Source organism: Arachis hypogaea, chromosome 14 (genome assembly GCF_003086295.3).
Source record: "Arachis hypogaea cultivar Tifrunner chromosome 14, arahy.Tifrunner.gnm2.J5K5, whole genome shotgun sequence".
NCBI lineage: Eukaryota > Viridiplantae > Streptophyta > Magnoliopsida > Fabales > Fabaceae > Arachis > Arachis hypogaea.
Window position 1 is genome coordinate 34,023,484 of NC_092049.1, and position 20,194 is coordinate 34,043,677.

Consider the following 20,194-nt stretch of genomic DNA (forward strand, 5'->3'; position numbering starts at 1 on the left):
TGGTTTTTGCATGCTAGGCACAATTATGATTTCTGACTTGTGTTGGCATACATCTATATTGAATGATGGTATGTTGGCATAAATATATATTAATCCATCGTATTATGTTTCCTTGTGTCGCTTGCATTATTATATTTAGTAACTTTGCCTAGGTTCTCCTGTAATTCTGTTAGAATATTAACCAAGTATTATCAATTGTAATGAACTTTCAACTTTTTAACAATGTCGATGAAGAGGATCTAACTGATATGTTTTTTTTTTGGTCAGGTCAAAGGAGAAACTAATATATCATATATATGTTCCCGGTTCTATTGCGCACCAGAACTCATATTTAGTGCTACTGAGTATACTACTTCAATTGATATTTGGTCAGCTGGTTGTGTCCTTGCTGAACTACTTTTGGGCCAGGTTTATATATGCTTTTTCTCTGAGTGTTTCAATGTGGCATTTATTGTGAATCATGCAAACAATCTTTGGTTTTTTTATTATCTACTGCCTATATGTCAACTGATATACAAATGGTATTACCATGTCAAGGTGCTACAATTGATGCCACCTGCTATGTTTCTACTTTTCTATTCTGGTATTACCATGTCATTATTGTCATAAGAATTTAGACCTATAATATTATGTGGTTTCAGGTCCTTGGCACACCCACTCGAGAGGAAGTCCGCTGCATGAATCCAAACTACAACAACTTCAAGTTTCCACGGATAAAAGCACACCCATGGCACAAGGTTTGCATTTCTATCTCCCTTCTGCGACATGTTTTTTCATCTAATAAAAGTTGAGTAGATAGAAAGGGACATCTAATCAAAGTTGAGGAATTTTACATATGCATAAATGAAAAGATAATTTAGAAGTTTGAGGATGGTTCTACTTTTCTTCTGCAGCTAGAAGCTTGTGCACACCCATTCTTTGATGAACTCCGTGAACCCAATGCTCGCTTGCCAAATGGTCATCCATTTCCACCACTATTCAACTTTAAACAAGAGGTGACTGTGCTGGAGCTTCAAATTGGAAAAGACTCAAAAGAAGTTAGAAAAGTTGGAACGGGCAATTGGAAAGGCCAAGAAGGAAAAGCTGAAACAGAAGAGATGGAATGAGGATTATGTTAGCTATTATGAGAAGGTTAGAGCGTCAAGAAGTTCTAGTGCAGTTCCACTACCACCGCCACCGCCGCCACCCTCAATGTCTTTGGATGAAGACTATGATGATGATGAGGATGAAGATGACACTGAAGACTATAGCTAATAGTTTTAGTATGGTTGAACAATATACTAGGAATTATAGTTGATGATCAATACATTTTGTTTATGTTTTGAGTTATATTGACTTGTTTGTTTATAGTACTTTTCTTTTAGTTTGATAATACGATAAATTTGTTTATTTTATAAAATATAAATATTCGAATATAAATTAGACAAAAATTTGTATTAAATTTATATTTATTTTGTATGAAAGCAAGTTTATTTTGTAATTAAAAAAATAAAAAAAAATTATTTTACCTTATGACGGATTTACAGATGGATTTTCTGTCTATAATCAGAGTGTGAGATAATTTTCTAAAGTTTAAATTACAGACAGAAAATCTGTCAAAAAATCCGTCTGTAATTACAGACGAAAAATCCGTCAAAAAATTCGTCTGTAATTACAGACAGAAAATCCGTCGAAAAATACGTCTGTAATTACAGACAGAAAGTCTGTCAGAAAGTTCATCGCCTGCGGGAAATGGATGGAGAATTTACAGAGGGAAAATCTGTCGGTAACTGGTAAAAATCCGTCGGTAATTTTCCGACGGAAAAAAATTCGTCGGTAAATAATTTCCGACGGGACTTTTACTGAGGGACAAAATCCGTCGGTAATTTCGTCGGTATCCAAAAATCCGTCTGTAATAAAGACTAAATCTGTCTGTATTAATCAATTTTCTAGTTGTGGATGTCCCCGCATCCTTTCCCGCAGCCGCTGCACCTCCTCGCAACCCCCACAGCCATAAAGCGCCGCAGCGGCACAGCCACCGCAGGCCCACACCCACGCATCCTCCACCTCTACTGTAGGAAGATCCGTTGCCGTCGTTGGAAGCTGTGTCGCCGTAATTAGAAGCTCCGTCATAGTTAATTTCAGTTTGAGATAGTGATGCGGTGTTGGGAGATACTCTGTAACATCCTGCGTTTTTGGAAACCTAAATATAAATAAATTGTCATTTTATCTTATTGAGTTTAAACTTTATAATTTTAGAAATTATTCTATTAGAAATAATTAAATAGATTCGGCGATAAATTCATTTTGAATTAATTAATATTCTTAAGTAATTTTATCATAATGGAATATTTTGCATAATTCTAGCAATTAAAAAAATAGAAAAGAATTATATAGTTTAATTTAAGTAACTTTTATTATGAATAAGTTATGACTTATTATTAATTTGAACTCTTTATTTTATAAGCTAGACTATTAAGAGTAATTAAATTAGTTTTACTAATATTTGGGTTGATTCAATTAATATTCTTGTGTAATTTTATAATTGTTATTTCATATAATTTAAAATTAAAATTTAGTAATAGAAGCATTATACAATTTAATTTGAGAAATTTCTATTACGAAGAAACTATGGTTATTTTATTAATTTGAGCTCTTAAAGATTAATTTATTAGGAATGATTAAATTAATTATTATAAATACTTTAAGTTTAAGTTAATATTTATGTACACTTTTTATTATAGTTAGTTATTTTATACAAATTGAAATTAAAATTTTGGTAATAGAAAAATAATGAAAAATTATATCATATAGTCTGAATAATTGATACTCTCGGGTTTAAACTATATTTTATAAAATGTGATTAGTATGTTTACCTTATAATTTAAATTAAAAATAATTATTTGAACTCATTAATAGATTGATAGATAAAATTTTATGCATTTTGAAAGTAATCTTTATAGTATTATATTTGAATCTTAAATTATTATTCTATCTCAAATATTTTATAAAAATTGTTATATTACTCATATATATTTTACCCTAACTCTAGAATTACCAAATAAAATCCTAATTTCACAAAATTCCTAAATTTATTACCCTAAATCCCTAAACCTACGTTTAGAAAAGGAAAGAAAGGAAACAGGGGAGCTCGAGGGGGGAAACAGGAGGGGAAAAGAAAGGAAGGGAGTACAGAGAAGAAGGGGGTATCCCGGAAGAAGAAGGGAAGGAGAAGGAGAAGAGCGTGCCGGCATCGCGCCCAGCTCACTGCCGTGGAGCCGTCGCCTTGAGCCTGCCGTCGTCGAGATCGCCCTGTCACGAGCAAGAAGATAGCGAGCCAGAGAAGAGGACGAACGCTGAAGAACAGAAACTGATGGGAAGGAGGGTAACACCGTTATTGTAGGGCAAGCTGCCGGAGCCACTACCGTCGCCTTCATGCCTCTCCGTGGCTACTGTTGCTGCCAAACCCATCGCCATCTCCATTCTGGTTCCAATTCTTTCATTTTCAAAACTGTAACCCCTTTCACCCTTGTTCTGTTTTAAATTTTATTTATCTGCTACGTTCCTGTTTTACTCATGGTAACATATATCTTTAATTTAGTTCAGCCCCTTTGCTTCACCTGTTTCTCTAATGCAATCATCTAGAATACTGGCATTGATGCTATTATGAATATGTTAGAGTTGCTGTTGGTGGGTCCGATGCTACTTCTTTAATTCTGGATTGATCTTTTCCTTGATTACAGTCTATTTACCCATTTTATTGTCACTGCTATGCTTGTTCTGAGTCGATTATGGTATATACCTTGTTTTGAAATCCCCGGGGAAGTAATTAATTTTAATTCCTATCCAATTAAGATCCTCTATTTTACTACAACCATGGTCAGTGTTGTGAAGGCTAATATTGTTGCTGTTTCGGTTGCGTGTGAGTTACCACTGCTGTCCTGAAACTAAAAGAGAAGGGAGTTGTTACGTTAAAGTATGCGATTGCGACATCTAGGTAGGGGTTTAATTAAAAACGAAAACGAGATGATGGAAAGAGAAATAAAAAAAAAAGAACAGAGTAAGAAGAAAATAAGTGGACAAGATGGTATGGAAATTATGTACCTGGTCAAAAGCATTGGTGCAGTTCCTTTGGCTTTTCTTGCTTTGTGTCAATTGCTTGTGTCTTCATAGTTAACTAAAATTCTACTAGCTAGCAACTTAGACTTCATTTTTCTAGTCCCTGATCTTAAATTTAAATTATCAGTAGGTGTTGGGAAAAAATATAAATAAAAAATTGTCTCTGCTATTGAACAAGGTAACTAGCTTTGATTTCAAAAATTAGAAAAGATAATAAAGATGATGAAGTTTAGTATAAAAGGTGATAATAAAAAGAAGAAAATAGCATTTGATTTGATAAGTAGGTAGTATTTACATTAAGGAGTTGAATGAGTTAATAAGAAGTAGTAGCTAGTGATGGTAAGAGGGTTGAAGACGGTGAGAGCAGAGGGAACAAAAGTACTGTCGCTTGATGTTGAAGCACATGGGCAAGAAGCTAAAGCAGTGGTGTTGTTTGTATGTATTAAGGCTACATTAGTTTAGCTTGAATTTTTAATATAGCTGGTAAAAATAATATTTTATTTTAATCGAATTGAAACTGTTAAAACTATTTTTGCTTATTCAAGTTTCTATTATCATGTGTGTATTTGTTGTTAAAACTGTTAATCTTCTTCTCAATTCTCATTCATCACCACTGAAAGTTCAGATTTATACTCACATTTGCCATACCCAGAAAGCATTCGCTGTTTTTGATATAAAAAGTTTACTTTTTTGAGAACTGGGTAGATTTAGGTTTTGTTTTGTGTGTTACCCATAGTCAAAGATCTGAGCTTTTTGGGTTTGGTCTCTTTGTGTAAAAAGGGTGACTCATGTTAAGGGATTTCAGAGATCTGGGATTTGTGATTTTGACCTTGTGAATCTGAGTCCGTACAAATAGGTAAGAGTTAGAAAGACTATGTTCGAATACTTGTATTACTTAGAATGCTTATGCTTATGTAATAATATCTACTAACACAAGTTGGTTTATGATATAAGTGCTGAATATTCTGTTTCCTTTTTTAGCCTAATTGTGTTGTTGTAAGGCATTATGATGCTTGCTCACATTACTTTTTAGTTAAATGGTATCCATCAATTAAGATTCCAGGGTCTGATATATGCATGATGTTACTTATTAATTAACGAGAAAATTGAACGTTGATGCAATTTGTTTAATGTTTCTTTCTTATCCAAACTTTGTTTGTTTGTTTTGTTACATATATTGTAGGCATCAAGGCTTTTTCTAAGAAATGGGTTCTGATATGAAAGTTAAAATGTCCAAGAAAATTTCTATTTTTGTTTTTATTAGTTTAATTAGTTTTAATTTAGGTCTTTTGTGAAATTGTAGCAGTGTAGCACTAATGCTGTCTGTTCCTTTCTTCTAATTAGTTTTTATGTATAACTGAAATTGCTCTAAGTTATTCTTAGTAATTTATGAGTGTCAAAATAGGTAAAAGTTAATGTTGCATTCTTTTATAATTAAATTGAATAATTAGTACATAGTTCAACACAAAGTTATCATGATCAAATTATTATATTTTATTGAAATAATATTAAACAACAAGGACTGCTATATGGAATTTGGTTGTGTTAGTGTTAAATATTTGAAGTACAACTAAGGAGAAGAAAAATTAAAGTCTTCATGCAGACTTTCTTTTTCATTTTCTGTTGGGATAATTTAATTACTTTCATGCAATTGGGTTCTAAGTTCTTGTATCTTGATGGAGATAACTATGTAGGGAATGCTTTTTTCTTTTATCTTTTCTTTTTCGTTTCTTTTAGGATTAGTATTTGTTATTGATTATTTTGTTTTTTTACTCTCGAATGTTCTTTACATTCTCTTGAAATTTGTTTTGGCTTTGTTTTGTGTACATGATAATTTTTTCGTACTAGTAAAGACAACAGGAGTTGACTAGCTGTTGTGGCACCGTTTATAACAACTTCGAATGTTCTTTACTTTTTGATAAGAGACTTTATCTGATATTACATGTGATGGATAAATTACACCTTATTTTGATTAGTGTTGTAATGGATATCTAGTTTTTAATGAAACTTTTATGATTTAGATTTATTGAATTTCTCATTCTTAGATTTATTTTGTGATTATTATCATTTTGGGACGTGATTATGCTTTTAAAAAAAATAAATCTCATAAAATAAAATAGGCTATGGTCACCATTTAAAAATAGGATGACTATAGATAAGGCTATGGTCACGGTGAAAAATCGTGACCATAGATAAGGCTATGGTCACGGTTTTAAGGAGGGGTGACCATAGATAAGTTATGGCCACGGTGAAAACCGTGACGATAGATAAGGTTATGGTCACGGTTTTAAGGTTTAAAGAGGGGTGACCATAGAGGCTATAGTCTCGGTTTTAGGGAGGGGTGACCATAGAGGCTATGGTCACGGTCAAAATCGTGACCATGGATAAGGCTATGATCACGGTTTTAAATGGGGTGACCATAGAGGCTATGGTCACGGTTTTATAGATAAGGCTATAGTCACGATTTTTACGTGTGACCATAGATTAACATATGGTCACGGTGAAAAAACGTGGCCTAAAACATCAGATTTTGAAAATTAAAACCGTGACCATAGATTAAAAAACCGTGACCATAGACCTATGGCCACGAGGGAATAGGCCACGGTAAAAAATCGTGACCATAGGTCTAAAACCGTGACCATAGATCTATGATCATCCTTTTTACTAGCTACCATGACCATAGGCCTTTTTTTTTGTAGTGTTATTTCTATTATTGTATCTTTTATTCTATCAAAATATACTTTTTACTGTTAGTTAAAATGTGCAACATATGCTGTGCAACCATGTCACTAGCACATGATTTAGCAGTTGTAAAGGATAATCTTTTAAATCTGCTAAAAGAGATTTAGAGTATAGCTTTAAATGCAAATAAAGTTTATGATTAAAAATGATGAGTTTAGCTAATATATGCTCAAATGACACAAATAAAGATTATTATTAATAAAAAAATTTAATTCATTTCAATAGATGCACAATATTTACATTAAAAACTAAACTTTACACATTTTTTTATATGATAATTTATAAATTAATAACCTTAATCCATAATTAAATCCAAAAATCATAACATCATGTGAGAGATGGCCTCATATTTATATAAAAATGACAGATAATCATATATAGTTTGAACGTATATAATGAAATTAACCCTTTTTATTTTTTTATGGAATTATCTTAAAACAAACGATGTGAATTTACCAGTTGTATGAACAAAGACCAACCATATGTGGAACAAGCTAGAGAGATATAGATTTATATACAATAGCATATCAAAGGCAAAGAACTGGCACATGTGAATGCTAATAAAATTAGATGGATTAATGCTATATGAGCCATCTTTGTTAGGGGTGGCAAAACGGGTTGAACCCGTCGGGCCGATCCGCTAAACCCGCTAAAAAAGGCGGGTCAGACTAAGATTTGGAGCCCGTCAAATTAAAAAAATTCGTCGAATTCGTACCGCCAAATTAGCGAGTTTTAGTGGGGCGAGGCGGGCCGGTCCGCCGGACCGAAGATTTTTATTTTTCTTTTTTTTATTAAATAAAAGAGTGATTACTATTATAAAATTAATAATTATAGAATTTTCAAATACTTTTTTTTGTTTTTATTTTTATTCTTCTTTTAATTATTAACTTTATTTATTTTATTTTACAATTTCGTATATTTGCTCAAATTATGTGACTTATTTTTTAAAATAAAGATGATTCTATTGACAAATATTATTTTGAACAATTTTATTGAAGTTAAAACTTTAAAAAAATATAGTGAAAAAATTATATTATAATTTGACTATTTTTTAATTATTATTTTTTGGTTAATTTTAATGAATTTTATTTTTCAAAAAAAAAAAAGAGTCAAACGGGCTAGTTCGCCGACCCGCCAATCCGTCATAAAGCGGGACGGACTAGCAGTTTAAACCCATCTTAGTTGGCGGGGCTGACCAGTCCGCTCCGTTTATAGGATGAGCCTAGGCGGGACAGGGCGGGACGGATTGGCCCGCTTTGCCACCCCTAATCTTTGTCTATATTTCTCTTTTATATTTTTATCTTTAATATTGACATAATTATGGATAGAAATGAATTTAAGAAAAATAAATAATAAAAGCAGGGAAAATATAATTCCGGCATAGGAATCACAAAATGTTATCAATTAATCACAAACTAGCATATATCACATGACAGCATGGCACTGAAATGCATGTAAAAGGAAAAAATAAAAATGAAAAATATGGTAGTACTAAAACATGAAAATAATTCTTATTAAAATGCTTTCTTTTTTAAAAATTATTTATAGAGAAGACATATACAGCTGTGTGAGTATAAATATTTTTCCTTCTATTTTTCTGTGCACTCATTTATTTCCAAGAAATTTTTGCTTAGTTCCTATTATTTTATCTATTTTTTGGTCTACTTAGCCGCAGAGGTTGAAGCTTCAAATTGTCAATATGACCAGAAGTTTGCATTGCTCGCTATAGTCTTATTTATTTATTCATTATTTTTCAATTACAACTTGAGACGTGTCATTTAAGAAGATAATTCTATATGTGTGGATATATATCATACATAGTAATTTGGCTGTGTGTGCAATAAAAGTCACAAGTATTATTATATAAAAGACAAAACTAAAAGAATCTAATACATAGTGGAAAGATGGAGAATAATGTAGTATTTACCTCATGCATCTTCCTAATCAAACTTATCAAAATGGCATAAAATTTAATCGCTCTATGAATATAATCAATCATATATAGTTGATCGCAGAAATATGCAAAGATATAGACATCAATTAATGATGTTATTGAATGCTGAATGTCTTATGATATAAAGCTTTATACTCTTGAATATTAAATTTAAACTTCTACATTTTTGCTAAGGTTACATACAATGAGTTTACCCACTTGTTTCTAAGTTGAGTCCAATCCATTTGCTAGTCAAACTCAAATATCAATTCTTGATATCTGAGGTTTGATTTTTTTTCCAGATAAAATTATGAAGAACAAGAAAAATCAGTACAAATCCCATTACTCTCTCTTTCTTCATCCAACTCCAATAAAAATAACAAAAAATAAGCAACAACATAATCTAAAATCTAAACACCATAAGTCCAATCAAAATAATATTCAACATCAAAATCAAGAATAAAAACAAGAAAGAAAGAGTAATGGAGAACAACAATCCAATTAGCAATTCAGCCAGGTAAAAAATACAAAGATTTCTGTTTAGAATCTGGTGATCTTACTTATGGACATCATACAAGGTGTTTGGCTGCCTTTTAATTTGAATAAATAGATCTTTAGTTCGATAATTAATTCTTAATAATGCATTTCTTTGGGTTTTGCACTTATACGAACTAAAAGCTATAAGGATCTTTTATCAATCTTCAAGAATGTGGCCTAAGTTGCCTAATCTCTATACATAAATAAAGGGGAAGAATGACCTAAAGGTTTAAGAAAAAAGTAGACAAATCAGAGACAAAGTTCTAAGGAGAGATTAAAACTTTAAATTAAAATGCGTTATAGGAATAGAATGAAATGCCACTTGCAATATACTACTAACTACAGGTTTTAATTAGTTCTATTATCAGCAATGTTTATTGTGTTCACAAGTAATAAATTAAAAAAATCCCAAATATGAGTTCCACAACATGGTTCCTGTTCATCAAAGAATGTGATGAAAGTAAGTGGAGAAGAGATTAGAGATTTCGCACACCGTGGAAGTGGAAGCAGGAGTTTCACGGACTAAGGGTCTCTAGAGCCTGCATCAAATACAAACCATACGAGTTAGAGTTATTCACTATGTGTACATAACTGAAATTATGAATAAAAATTTTGGTAGTACTCTATGCCTCATATCTTATAGCAACAAAAGAATTTAAAAAATATGAACACCTTTACAAAAGTTACTTTAACCTATAAAATAATCTGTCACATGACATCAAATTGCATTAAAACATTCAATAACTATAAAAAAAGTAGAGAAAAAATACTAACAAAAAGTGCCAAAAGTTGTATCTTGGGACTTTTATTGTCCAATCACTTCTTAAGTAACTTTAATGCATCCTTTGCTTGTCTGCAAATTTAATAAGTTCAACAGAGAAGATCAAGAACAACATAATCAAGGAAAACCCACACAGTATGTAGAATAAATTATAAAGAATCAATCAACATACTTAAGATCTAAAACCAAAAGGTAAAAATTGAATATCAAGTTAACAAGAAAAAAAGGACACAATTTCACTTTTGCATAATTGACACCTAGCTCACTAAGTCACAGTGTATGAATTACCAACAGTTCTTTGGCAAACACTAGCAGAAGGTTAGGAACCTAGTGTAAAGTGATCATTAAAATTACATAAAATTACTCACAAACCAAAAGCATACATAATATCTAAATCACTAGTGTAGTAGTATTGATTTGAAGATAGAGACTTCACTTTAGCAATCCATTAACGAGAATATGAGAGACAAAAAGAAATTACAAAGCATACAATAAATCCAAATAAATGTACATTCAATTCCTAACTCTAAAAAGCCACAATTAACCCCAACTAATAGAAGATATAGACAAAACTGAATCAAAATTATCTGAAATCATAATCTGAACCACGAAGATATAGCCAAATTTTGAGAAAATAGGATTCAAAAATTGTAAGTGATCAATAGTGAAAACAAGAAAGAAAGAGCAATGGGGAAGAACGAAATAAAGGTTTAGGAAGAAAGTAAAAAGATCAGAGACAAAGGACTGAGGAGAGGTTAAACCTTTAAATTAAGATGCATTATAGGAATGGAATGGAATGGAATGCCACTTGCAATATACTGCTAACTATAGGTTTCAATTAGTTTTATTATCAGCAATGTTTATTGTGTTCATCACAAGTAATAATTGAAAAAAAATCCCAAATTTGAGTTCCACAACATGGTGTCTGTTCATCAAAGAATGTGATGAAAGTAAGCGGAGAAGAGATTAGAAATTTCGTGCACCGTAGAGGGGGAAGTAGGGGTTTCACGGACTATGGAGGAAAGGTGAGAGGTCAACGCCAGGGAAATAAGGATGGATTGCAGCCACACTACTCCACAACCACACAAACGCGAATGGTAGAACAGATCTTTGGGATTTCTTGCAGACCGTGGAGGATGGTGTGGAGGAGGCACGAAAGGTCGATGCCAGAGAGAGGATGATGGATGGGTAGCAGTGGTGCACGGTGGAGCAGCGACTTCAAAGTTTCACGTGCTTCCAATCTATTTTTGCCAGTTTCTGGAGCTGCAGCTGTGGGGGAAATTTTTGGTTATCAGATAAAATAAGATCGAATAAATGAGTTAATTAGGATAAAGATATTGATTACCAGCAGTTCTTCATGCAGTATCCGCTATTTAAGCAAAAGTCAGCAGAGTGACAATGGCTGGTATCTCTGTTAGTTGCAGCGGTTGGATTAACGGCCATCAATTTTTGGATGCTATCCTCTGCCTTTGCTGTAGTGTATAATACATGTATAATTAAATGTATCCATGAAAGCTTAGACTAGTAGTTATGTGAATGATGAACTTTTGACAAATAACTTATATGTATATATAAATTAGCCAAACTTGTCATTTTGAGTATTTTGAAAAGAGTAATACTATTATTAGTATGAAATTTTGATCTGTTACGAATTTTGACTATGATAGAATTGGGTGTCGACTGCCTCATATGAATTGAGTCGAAAAGGATTTGGGTCGAAATCGGTTGATCACACATGGTCTAAATTTCGACGAAGTGAGAACTCGACAATAAAAAAATAGAATATTGATTATGAGATAAGTCAAGTCGAAAAGGACCTAGGTCAAAATTTTATAATTAGCGTGGTTTAATTTGACAAAATATGGGTCTTTGAGACCAAGATAATCGCAAAGACGTGGGATGTTCACCGTGGAGAACAAAGTCCTCTGCAGTCAAGGCAGGGTCATGGGTTGTGAGAACCTGAAAAAAAGGAGAAAGTTAGATCGTGAAAAGAAAGAAACATTCTACTAGTCTATCCTTGTGGTCTATAAATAAGAGAAGTTTAGAAGAAATCAGGGACTTCAATCTGAACACTTCACCATCACACAAAACTTTGCAAATTTTCAATCACGCTGACGCAACAAAAGACAATGGAGTGTAACTGTGTAAGTGCATTGAGTGTCTAGAATCCACTACTTCTAATTTATTTCCTTTATTTTCCTTTTAATTTATTATTTTATTTTTCTGTGAGCATTTTTTTCTTTTTTTCAAGTATTTTGTTTTCTTTCAATTTCAATTTTACTCTCTTATTTATTTAAAGCTTTTATTTGTTACTTATTTTCTTTTATTACAATTTTTATATTATTTGCCACAGTTTAATATCATTGAGCATTTTATATATTTTTTGACACAAACACTAAGTAAATCCCAGGTCGAGTCCATTCTTTTTCTGAGGAATTGTATCTACTCTCCAAACTAAGATCTTAATACAAGTTTAATTCGATACCTTGTCGAGATTACCAAAAATCAAATGAAATAACTACCATATACTTTTTTTCATAAGAACTTCATATTTTAACATTTATATTAGTAATAAACTAATAATAAGCTATATAGTTATATATCTAAGTTCTAATAAGCTACACTTTGAACAGAAAAAGCTAAATAATTATAAGTAGATTAATTAAAGCTACAATTTATCAGCAACATACAACATTCTAGAAAAATTGCCACTTCTATTTCATTTCATTTATGCAAACATAAACATGCATGAAATAGTTAACGTTGAGACTATTTCTTGTGAATGCATCACATTAAATTAAATGAAACACAAGTTCCCAATTTTTAAGAAAACAAATGATTTAGCTTCATCTAACACATTATTACATTAAAAATTACAGAAATCATGGCACAACAAACATATATGATTAAGCATTATTTTTTGTTTGAGACTAGTTAAACATCTCTCAATCTTAAACATTACAATATTACAAACTCACTTATAATACACACACACATACATATATAACATTTTTAAAATTTCTATCCACTATTTGGTCTCAGTAATTTCGAATCTAGATATGATTACTCACGAGGCAAATGAATTGCCATGACGCAGGGTCTAGACCACATATGATTAAGCATTATTAATTCTATTTTGTCATGATAGACATGCCAGCAGCACCCAGAAAGACAGCAACGTAAGACTTGAATTGGAGCTTAATGTTGTTCTGTAATCTTGGACTCATGAAATCAGTAGAGAGAAGGTCAACCAATGCCATATAGATTAAAAGCCCAGCTGATGAAGCATTAAGCATACCAACTGTGATTAGGGCACTTGGGCTGTTCTCTTTGTAGATTTTGGACAATCCAATTCCTAATGCGATTCCAAATGGAGTTGTAATTGAGAACAACAACACTAACACCATCCTCTTTAACAACTTGTATTGGGCCTGAAGAATGCAACTGCCAAGACCCATGCCTTCAAACATTTGATGGAAGCAAAGGGCCACTATAAGGCCTTTTATGGAGCATGTGTTATTTGAAGCACCCATGGACAGGCCTATCGGGCTATCACTACTGAATGAACAATAATTCCAAGTTCTAGCACCTGCACCCCGATGCGCTCAAACAAACATTTTTTTATTTTTTATGGTTACTAAATCACAAAAACAATAGTCAATAAAATAATAAGGCAGCGGAGGCCTTGTGATGCGTGAGCATCTTTTCTATCTTTTTCTAGTGAATTTGCATTCAATTTGTTGAGTTTAATCAAGAATTAATTATCTTTTAGCCACTATGGATACTACTTTAAGTCGTGTGCAATTCTATTTATTTTAGGTAGCATTCGGCTGGATTTGATGGAGTTTTCGCAGAAAAAGAGAAGAAGGCGAATGATGCTGTTAACCCTGACCTCTCTGCACTCAAACCTGAATAACGTGAGCTACAGAAATTTAATGGACGTGCTTTCAGTGGCATTGGAAAGCTAACTTTCAGAGCTTTCCAACAATATGTAATAGTCCATACTTCTTTTCCAAGGAACGCTGCCAAGACTGTGCCTATCTTGAGATTTCTCAAGTTAGGCGCAAGACATTAACAATAACATACAACAATTGCCTTCAATCCAAGTAAGGCGCAATAAATCTTCAAGTTAGGCGCAGCACATGAGAGCAACACACTCTTTCTCACTGCATCCCTCAAGTAAGGCGTGGCTTGTTGCCAAGTTAGGCGTGGTCCTTAGTAAAGTTTAGTGGTCCTCGCATTTACAAGGCTCGCGCGGATTGTTTGATTAGTTCTGATTAAACTTTAATTTTTATTTTAAAATAGGAAAAGATATTATTTAGTTTTAGAAATTATAATTTAGATTAATTAGGATTAGATATAAAAGGGAAAAATAATCAGCCCTTCGGATTCTCTTCTTCTCTTCTACCTCATTCGGCAATTTACAGTTTTACAGAATCCTAGATATCTCTGAATCCTTAACTGTTTCTCCATATATTATTCATAACTTATTTACTGCTTGCTTTCTGATATTCTGAATTTACTGTTTGATGCAATTGAGACCCAAACACTATTTTCTGTTTGTCTGACTAAGCCAATCACTCAATCATTGTTGCTTGATCCATCAATCCTCGTGGGATCGACCCTCACTCACCTGAGGTATTACTTGGTACGACCCGGTGTGCTTGCCGGTTAGTTTGTGGACTTTAAATTCCGCACCAAGTTTTTGGCGCCGTTGTTGGGGATTGATTGTTATTGGCAACTACTCGTTGTTTGATTGCTTAGATTAGATATTTTTTTAATTTGCTTAATGTTAGTATTATTAATTTTTATTTTTCAATTTTTTTCTTTATTATTTTTTGCTTTGCTTTTCGTTTCCCATCTTCCTGTCCCTTTCTTTAATTTTACTTCCTTTAACTTTTGAATTTTCTTCAAAACCTTCGTCTGTTTTTTTATTTATTTTTCTTTTTCTTTTTATTTTCTTTTATTTTCATTCTGTTTCTTTCCATTAATTTTTATTTTTCTATATTTTATTAGTTTTATTTTATTTCTGTCTTTAAATTCCAAAACATAAAAAAAATTTGCATCATATATTTATTTTTCTTTAATTTTTGAAATTAAGTTTGGTGTTACCTAGTTAATTTTATTTCAATTTTCTTGTTTAATTTACTCATTAATTTTTCGAAATTTTCAGCCTAAGTTCAGTCATCCTGTTCGATTTTTTTCTGTTTTAATTAGTAAGTATTTTATTTTATTTCTTTACACAGGTTACCTCACTGGGAATTCTCTACACTCTGACGTAGATAATTCCATTTTTTCTTGTCTTTTGTCTGTTTATGAGCAGGAATAGGGACAAGGAACCTCTGTTAGACTTTGATCCTGAACCTGAAAGGACTTTAAGGTGGCATTTGCAATAAGCAAGATTTTACAAGGCTGCAAAGTCCACTATGGATCATAATAATGCTGCTAATACCAAAGTGACAAATCCGAATGGGAATGAGCAACCTAGAGGAGTGCTTGGTTCTTACACTGCTCCTAATATAGATCTTTATGGCAAAAGTATTGTGGTACCTCCTATAGCTGAAAACAACTTTGAACTGAAGCCACAACTAGTTACTCTTGTACAACAGAATTGTCAATATCATGGACTCCCTCAGGAAGATCCAAATCAGTTTATTTCTGATTTTCTGCAGATTTGTGACACTGTGAAGACTAATGGAGTGAATCCTGAGGTATACAAATTCATGCTCTTCCCATTTGCTATGAGGGATAGAGCAAAGCTGTGGTTAGATTCTCAACCCAAGGAGAGTCTAGATACTTAGAAAAATTTTGTCATTGGATTTCTGACTAAATTTTTTCCACCTCAAAAGCTGACTAAGCTAAGAGTGGAGGTTCAGACTTTCAGACAGAAAGAGGGTGAGACCCTTTATGAAGCTTGGGAGAGATTCAAGCTACTGACTAGGCAATGCCCTCCGGACATGTTCTCTAGATGGACTCAGCTGGATATCTTTTATAAGAGTTTATGTAAAATGTCCAAGATACACTTGGATAATTCTGCAGGTGGTTCTTTGCATAAGAAGAAGACACCAGGGGAGACTATTGAGCTTATTGAGTTGGTTGCTAACAACCAATACTTATATTCCTCCAACAAGAATCCTTTGCACTCTGAGACCTCTCAGAAGAGAGGCGTGTTGGAAGTGGAAGTTGTTAATGCTCTTCTTGCTCAGAACAAGCTTATGTCTCAGCAAATGAATCTACTTACTCAACAGTTGAGTGAAATGCAAGGTTCAGCTGTCAACACTCAGAACGCACCTCAAGAGGTCCCTTATGACATGACAGGTAATTTTGTGCAAAATGATAATTGTGATTATGCTCAATCCTCTTATGAACAGGTCAATTACATAGGGAGTGGTCCTAGAAATCCCAATAATGATCCCTATTCTAAGATCTACAATCAGGGGTGGAGAAATCACCCAAATTTTGGGTGGAGAGAGCAACCTTAGAGGCCACAAAATTTTAATAATAATTCTCAGGGTGGTTTTCAACAGAATAATTTTAATAACCACCAGTTTCAGTCATCTCAGTGATAAACCACTATTTTATGGTTTATCTTGTACTCAATTGAGTGGTTTTTATCAACTCTTTACCCACTTATTCATACTATTTGCATGGTTTTACATTTGCCTTCCTAATTATGTGCTTTGATTGAAAACATGCTTCTTTGATCTTGTAATTGCTAATATTAATCCTCTCTTATTACCATTAGATGCCTTGATATGTGTGTTAAGTGATTTCAGAGATTACAGGGCAGAAATGGCTCAGAGGATGGAAAGGAAGCATGCAAAATTGGAAGGAATACAAGAAGTTGGAGAAATTGCTAAGCTGTCCAGCCTGACCTCTTTGCACTCAAACGGCTATAACTTTAGCTACAGAGGTCCAAATGACGCGGTTCTAGTTGCGTTGGAAAGCTAACGTCCGGGGCTTCGATTTGATATATAATATGTCATAGTTTCCCTGACGCTAGGCGACGCGACCGTGTGCTCCATGCGGCCGCGTCGCAGTGACGAAAATCAGCATGTTTGAATTCGCAACCAGCGAATTCTGGGCTGTTTCTGACCCAATTTGCGGCCCAGAAAACATAGATTAGAGGCTATAAAGTGGGGGAATGCATCCATTCATGATTAGGCTTTCACATTCACAATTTTAGGAGTAGATGTAGTCTTTAGAGAGAGAGGTTCTCTCCTCTCTCTTAGGATTAGGATTTAGGACTTCTCTTAGTTTTAGGAGTGACTCTCAATCCCAGGTTCAATGTTCTAATTATTTATTTTCCCAATTTAATTTATGAATGTCTATGTCAGATTTAAGTTCTTTTGTTAATGCAATTCGAGGTATTTTCAGATTTAATTGTGCTCTCTTTTATTTATGTCACCATTGCTTCCAATCTGAAGACATTTTTTATTCCAGCAATTTTACTTTTTCCCCTTTTGGTCTTGGTTAAGAAATCAGTAACTCAGGAGTTATCTTATCTCAACATAATTGATAACTGTTATCTTTGCTAATTGAACTGAACTTCAATAATCCCAACCTTTTCTTAGGAAATAAATAGGATTCGAAGATCAAACTAATTAGTCTCTTGACTTTCCTTTGCTTTAGTAAAGGTCAACTAAGTGGAATTAAGATTCAACTTTCATTATTATTGATAAGGATAACTAAGTCTGAACTTCCAATTTCTCATACCTTGCCAAAAGTTTATTTTACAGTTATTTATTTATTTTATTTGTCATTTAAATATATCTGTGCCCATTGTCCAAACTCCAAAACCCCTAATTTACAAAACTCATAACCAATAATAAGAACATACCTCCCTACAGTTCCTTGAGAAGACGACCCGAGGTTTAAATACTCGGTTATCAATTTTAAAGGGGTTTGTTACTTGTGACAACCAAAACGTTTGTACGAAGGGATTTCTGTCGGTTTAGAGACTATATCTACAACGCGACTGTTTTTATGAAATTCTTTACTGGCAAAAATCCTAACGTCAAAATGGCGCCGTTGCCGGGGAATTGCAAACGTGTGCCTTATTATTGGTTATTGTAAATATTTTTTTAAAATATATTTTTTTATCTTATCTTATCTTATTTTTCAAAAATTCAATTTTTTTTTTAAAAAAATCATCTCTTTTTCAAAATATTTTCTTTTTGTTAGTTTTTATTTTTATTTTCTCCTACTACTATGAATTCTCACCCCTCTGGCTTCAAGTTTGATTCCAATGTTGTTGTTAGGAATGGAAACTATTATGAGAACATGCATCAAGGTTGGAACAATCAAAGATGGGAGGAGCCACAAGGATTTGATCAACCCTCATGGCAACAACCACCTCCAATGGACTATCAACAACCATTCCGTGATGCATATCAAGGAAATGGCTATGGTGAGCGCTCTTTTGATTATCAACAACCACCACCATACGCCTATGAACCCCCTCCTTAATATAACTTTGGACCACCAAACTCACAAGCCCCTTTCCACCATTCACCTCTATATGACCCTAACCCACATCCACCACACCAACCACCTTATGAGCCATATGAACCATATATAGAACCACCCCAATTCCAACCCAATTACTCACAAGAACCACCACTTCAATATTCACCATCTCCATATCATTATCAAGATGAACTACCTTCCTATTATGAACCCTCTCTCCCAACCAATAAATCCTCATATCCACCCCAACCTCCAATGGATGACAGACTTCGTGTTATTCTTCAAAGGCAAGAAAAGATGAATGAGAGTGTGCAAAATTTTATGGCCGCCTTCGGCGAGTTAGTGAATAAAATAGCTTCCCAATATCTGAACACTCAAGGAACTCCCATGGCTACATGTGGAGAATCAAAAGAAGAGCAAAGCATGAAGGAGACACTAGAAACTTCGGTGGACAATGAGGAACATGGCTTTGTATTGGAACAAGTGGAGGAAGCCATAATAGTTACGGAGGAAGAAGTGGTTGAAGACTTAGGAGATGCTGAACCTCCATGGGAAAGTCAAGACATAGAACCTCCTTCCAAGACGGTTGCATTTGATGTTAAGGAGGGTGTACAACCTCCAGGACATATCATAGTTGAAGACTTGGAAGAGGTTGGTTAAGAGATGGAGAGTAAAGAAGAAAAAGCACAGCCTCCCATGCCCTTGGTAAGTAATGAAGAAGAGATTGAATTGGAAGAAAGCTACCAAGAGGAAGATGTTGAAATTGAAGAAGCTTGCAAAGAGGTGGTAATTATCAGAGAAGAGCACAAGGGAGTGGAGCTTGCAATTTCATTAAAAATACCTCCCTCTAAGTTGCCATCATCCTTCACAACATTCAAGTGGGTAAAATTCATATCCCTTAGCTTTCTAATTCCACTTGAATATGGGCTACTGGAGACGGATGGTCAACTTAGAACTCTTTGTGGCATTAAGAGTAAAAGGAAGATGGTCAGTGGTAAGAACTGTCCTGCAAATTTCATTATGGTTGAAAGCTCAAAGTTTAAACGCAAAGGTTGGTGTAAAGCTCAATTGAATGGGTCTAGGAAGTTGTTTGGTCGCTTCACTGAGAATTCTAAAGCTGAACCACCCAGATGGAATCATGATAATCAACTTGAAGACGGGTGCAAAAGCAAGATTTGGGACCCCAGAATTCATTCCAACAATCAACACTCTTGGGGCCTTGTAACTTGCTTTCACTTACTTGAAGGCTTTCTGCGCCTAGTTTGGGATCTCGGAGGATATTGGAATCACAAACATTGGTGGAGATTCCTAGATGAGTACAAGCATAAGCCACCATAACAGGGAGCTCACCAAATGTCCAACTTAAGGACTCTAACTAAAAGTGCTAGGTGGGAGACAACCCACCATGGTATGATCGTTCCTTTTTCAATTTTATTTCATTTTGTTTGTTTTTATTTTATTTTATTTTATTTTCATTGAACCTGGAATTATTTCTTGCATCTACATTAGCATTGCATTCTGCACTTTTCATGCAAAAAAAAAGCACGCACGCGACGCGGCAGCGTCGCTGACGCGTCCGCGTCACCAGTGCAATGGGAAGAAAAGAAAATGAATAGAAAGTTACGCAGGAGCAG

At 33.7% G+C, this 20,194-nt stretch overlaps 1 protein-coding gene and 1 non-coding gene across 2 annotated transcripts; both read right to left on the minus strand.

Annotated features, from left to right (window-relative positions):
* Window positions 1-13,222: 13,222 nt before the first annotated feature.
* LOC112742497 (probable zinc transporter 10) lies at window positions 13,223-13,624 on the minus strand. The gene has a single exon (XM_025791737.1). It carries the CDS (start codon window positions 13,622-13,624, stop codon window positions 13,223-13,225), a length of 402 nt encoding a protein of 133 aa, XP_025647522.1.
* A 2,322-nt stretch (window positions 13,625-15,946) lies between these two features.
* LOC112745253 (small nucleolar RNA R71) lies at window positions 15,947-16,053 on the minus strand. Its single transcript, XR_003173190.1, has one exon. It is a non-coding gene; the product is annotated as a small nucleolar RNA R71 (small nucleolar RNA).
* Between the last annotated feature and the right edge of the window lie 4,141 nt (window positions 16,054-20,194).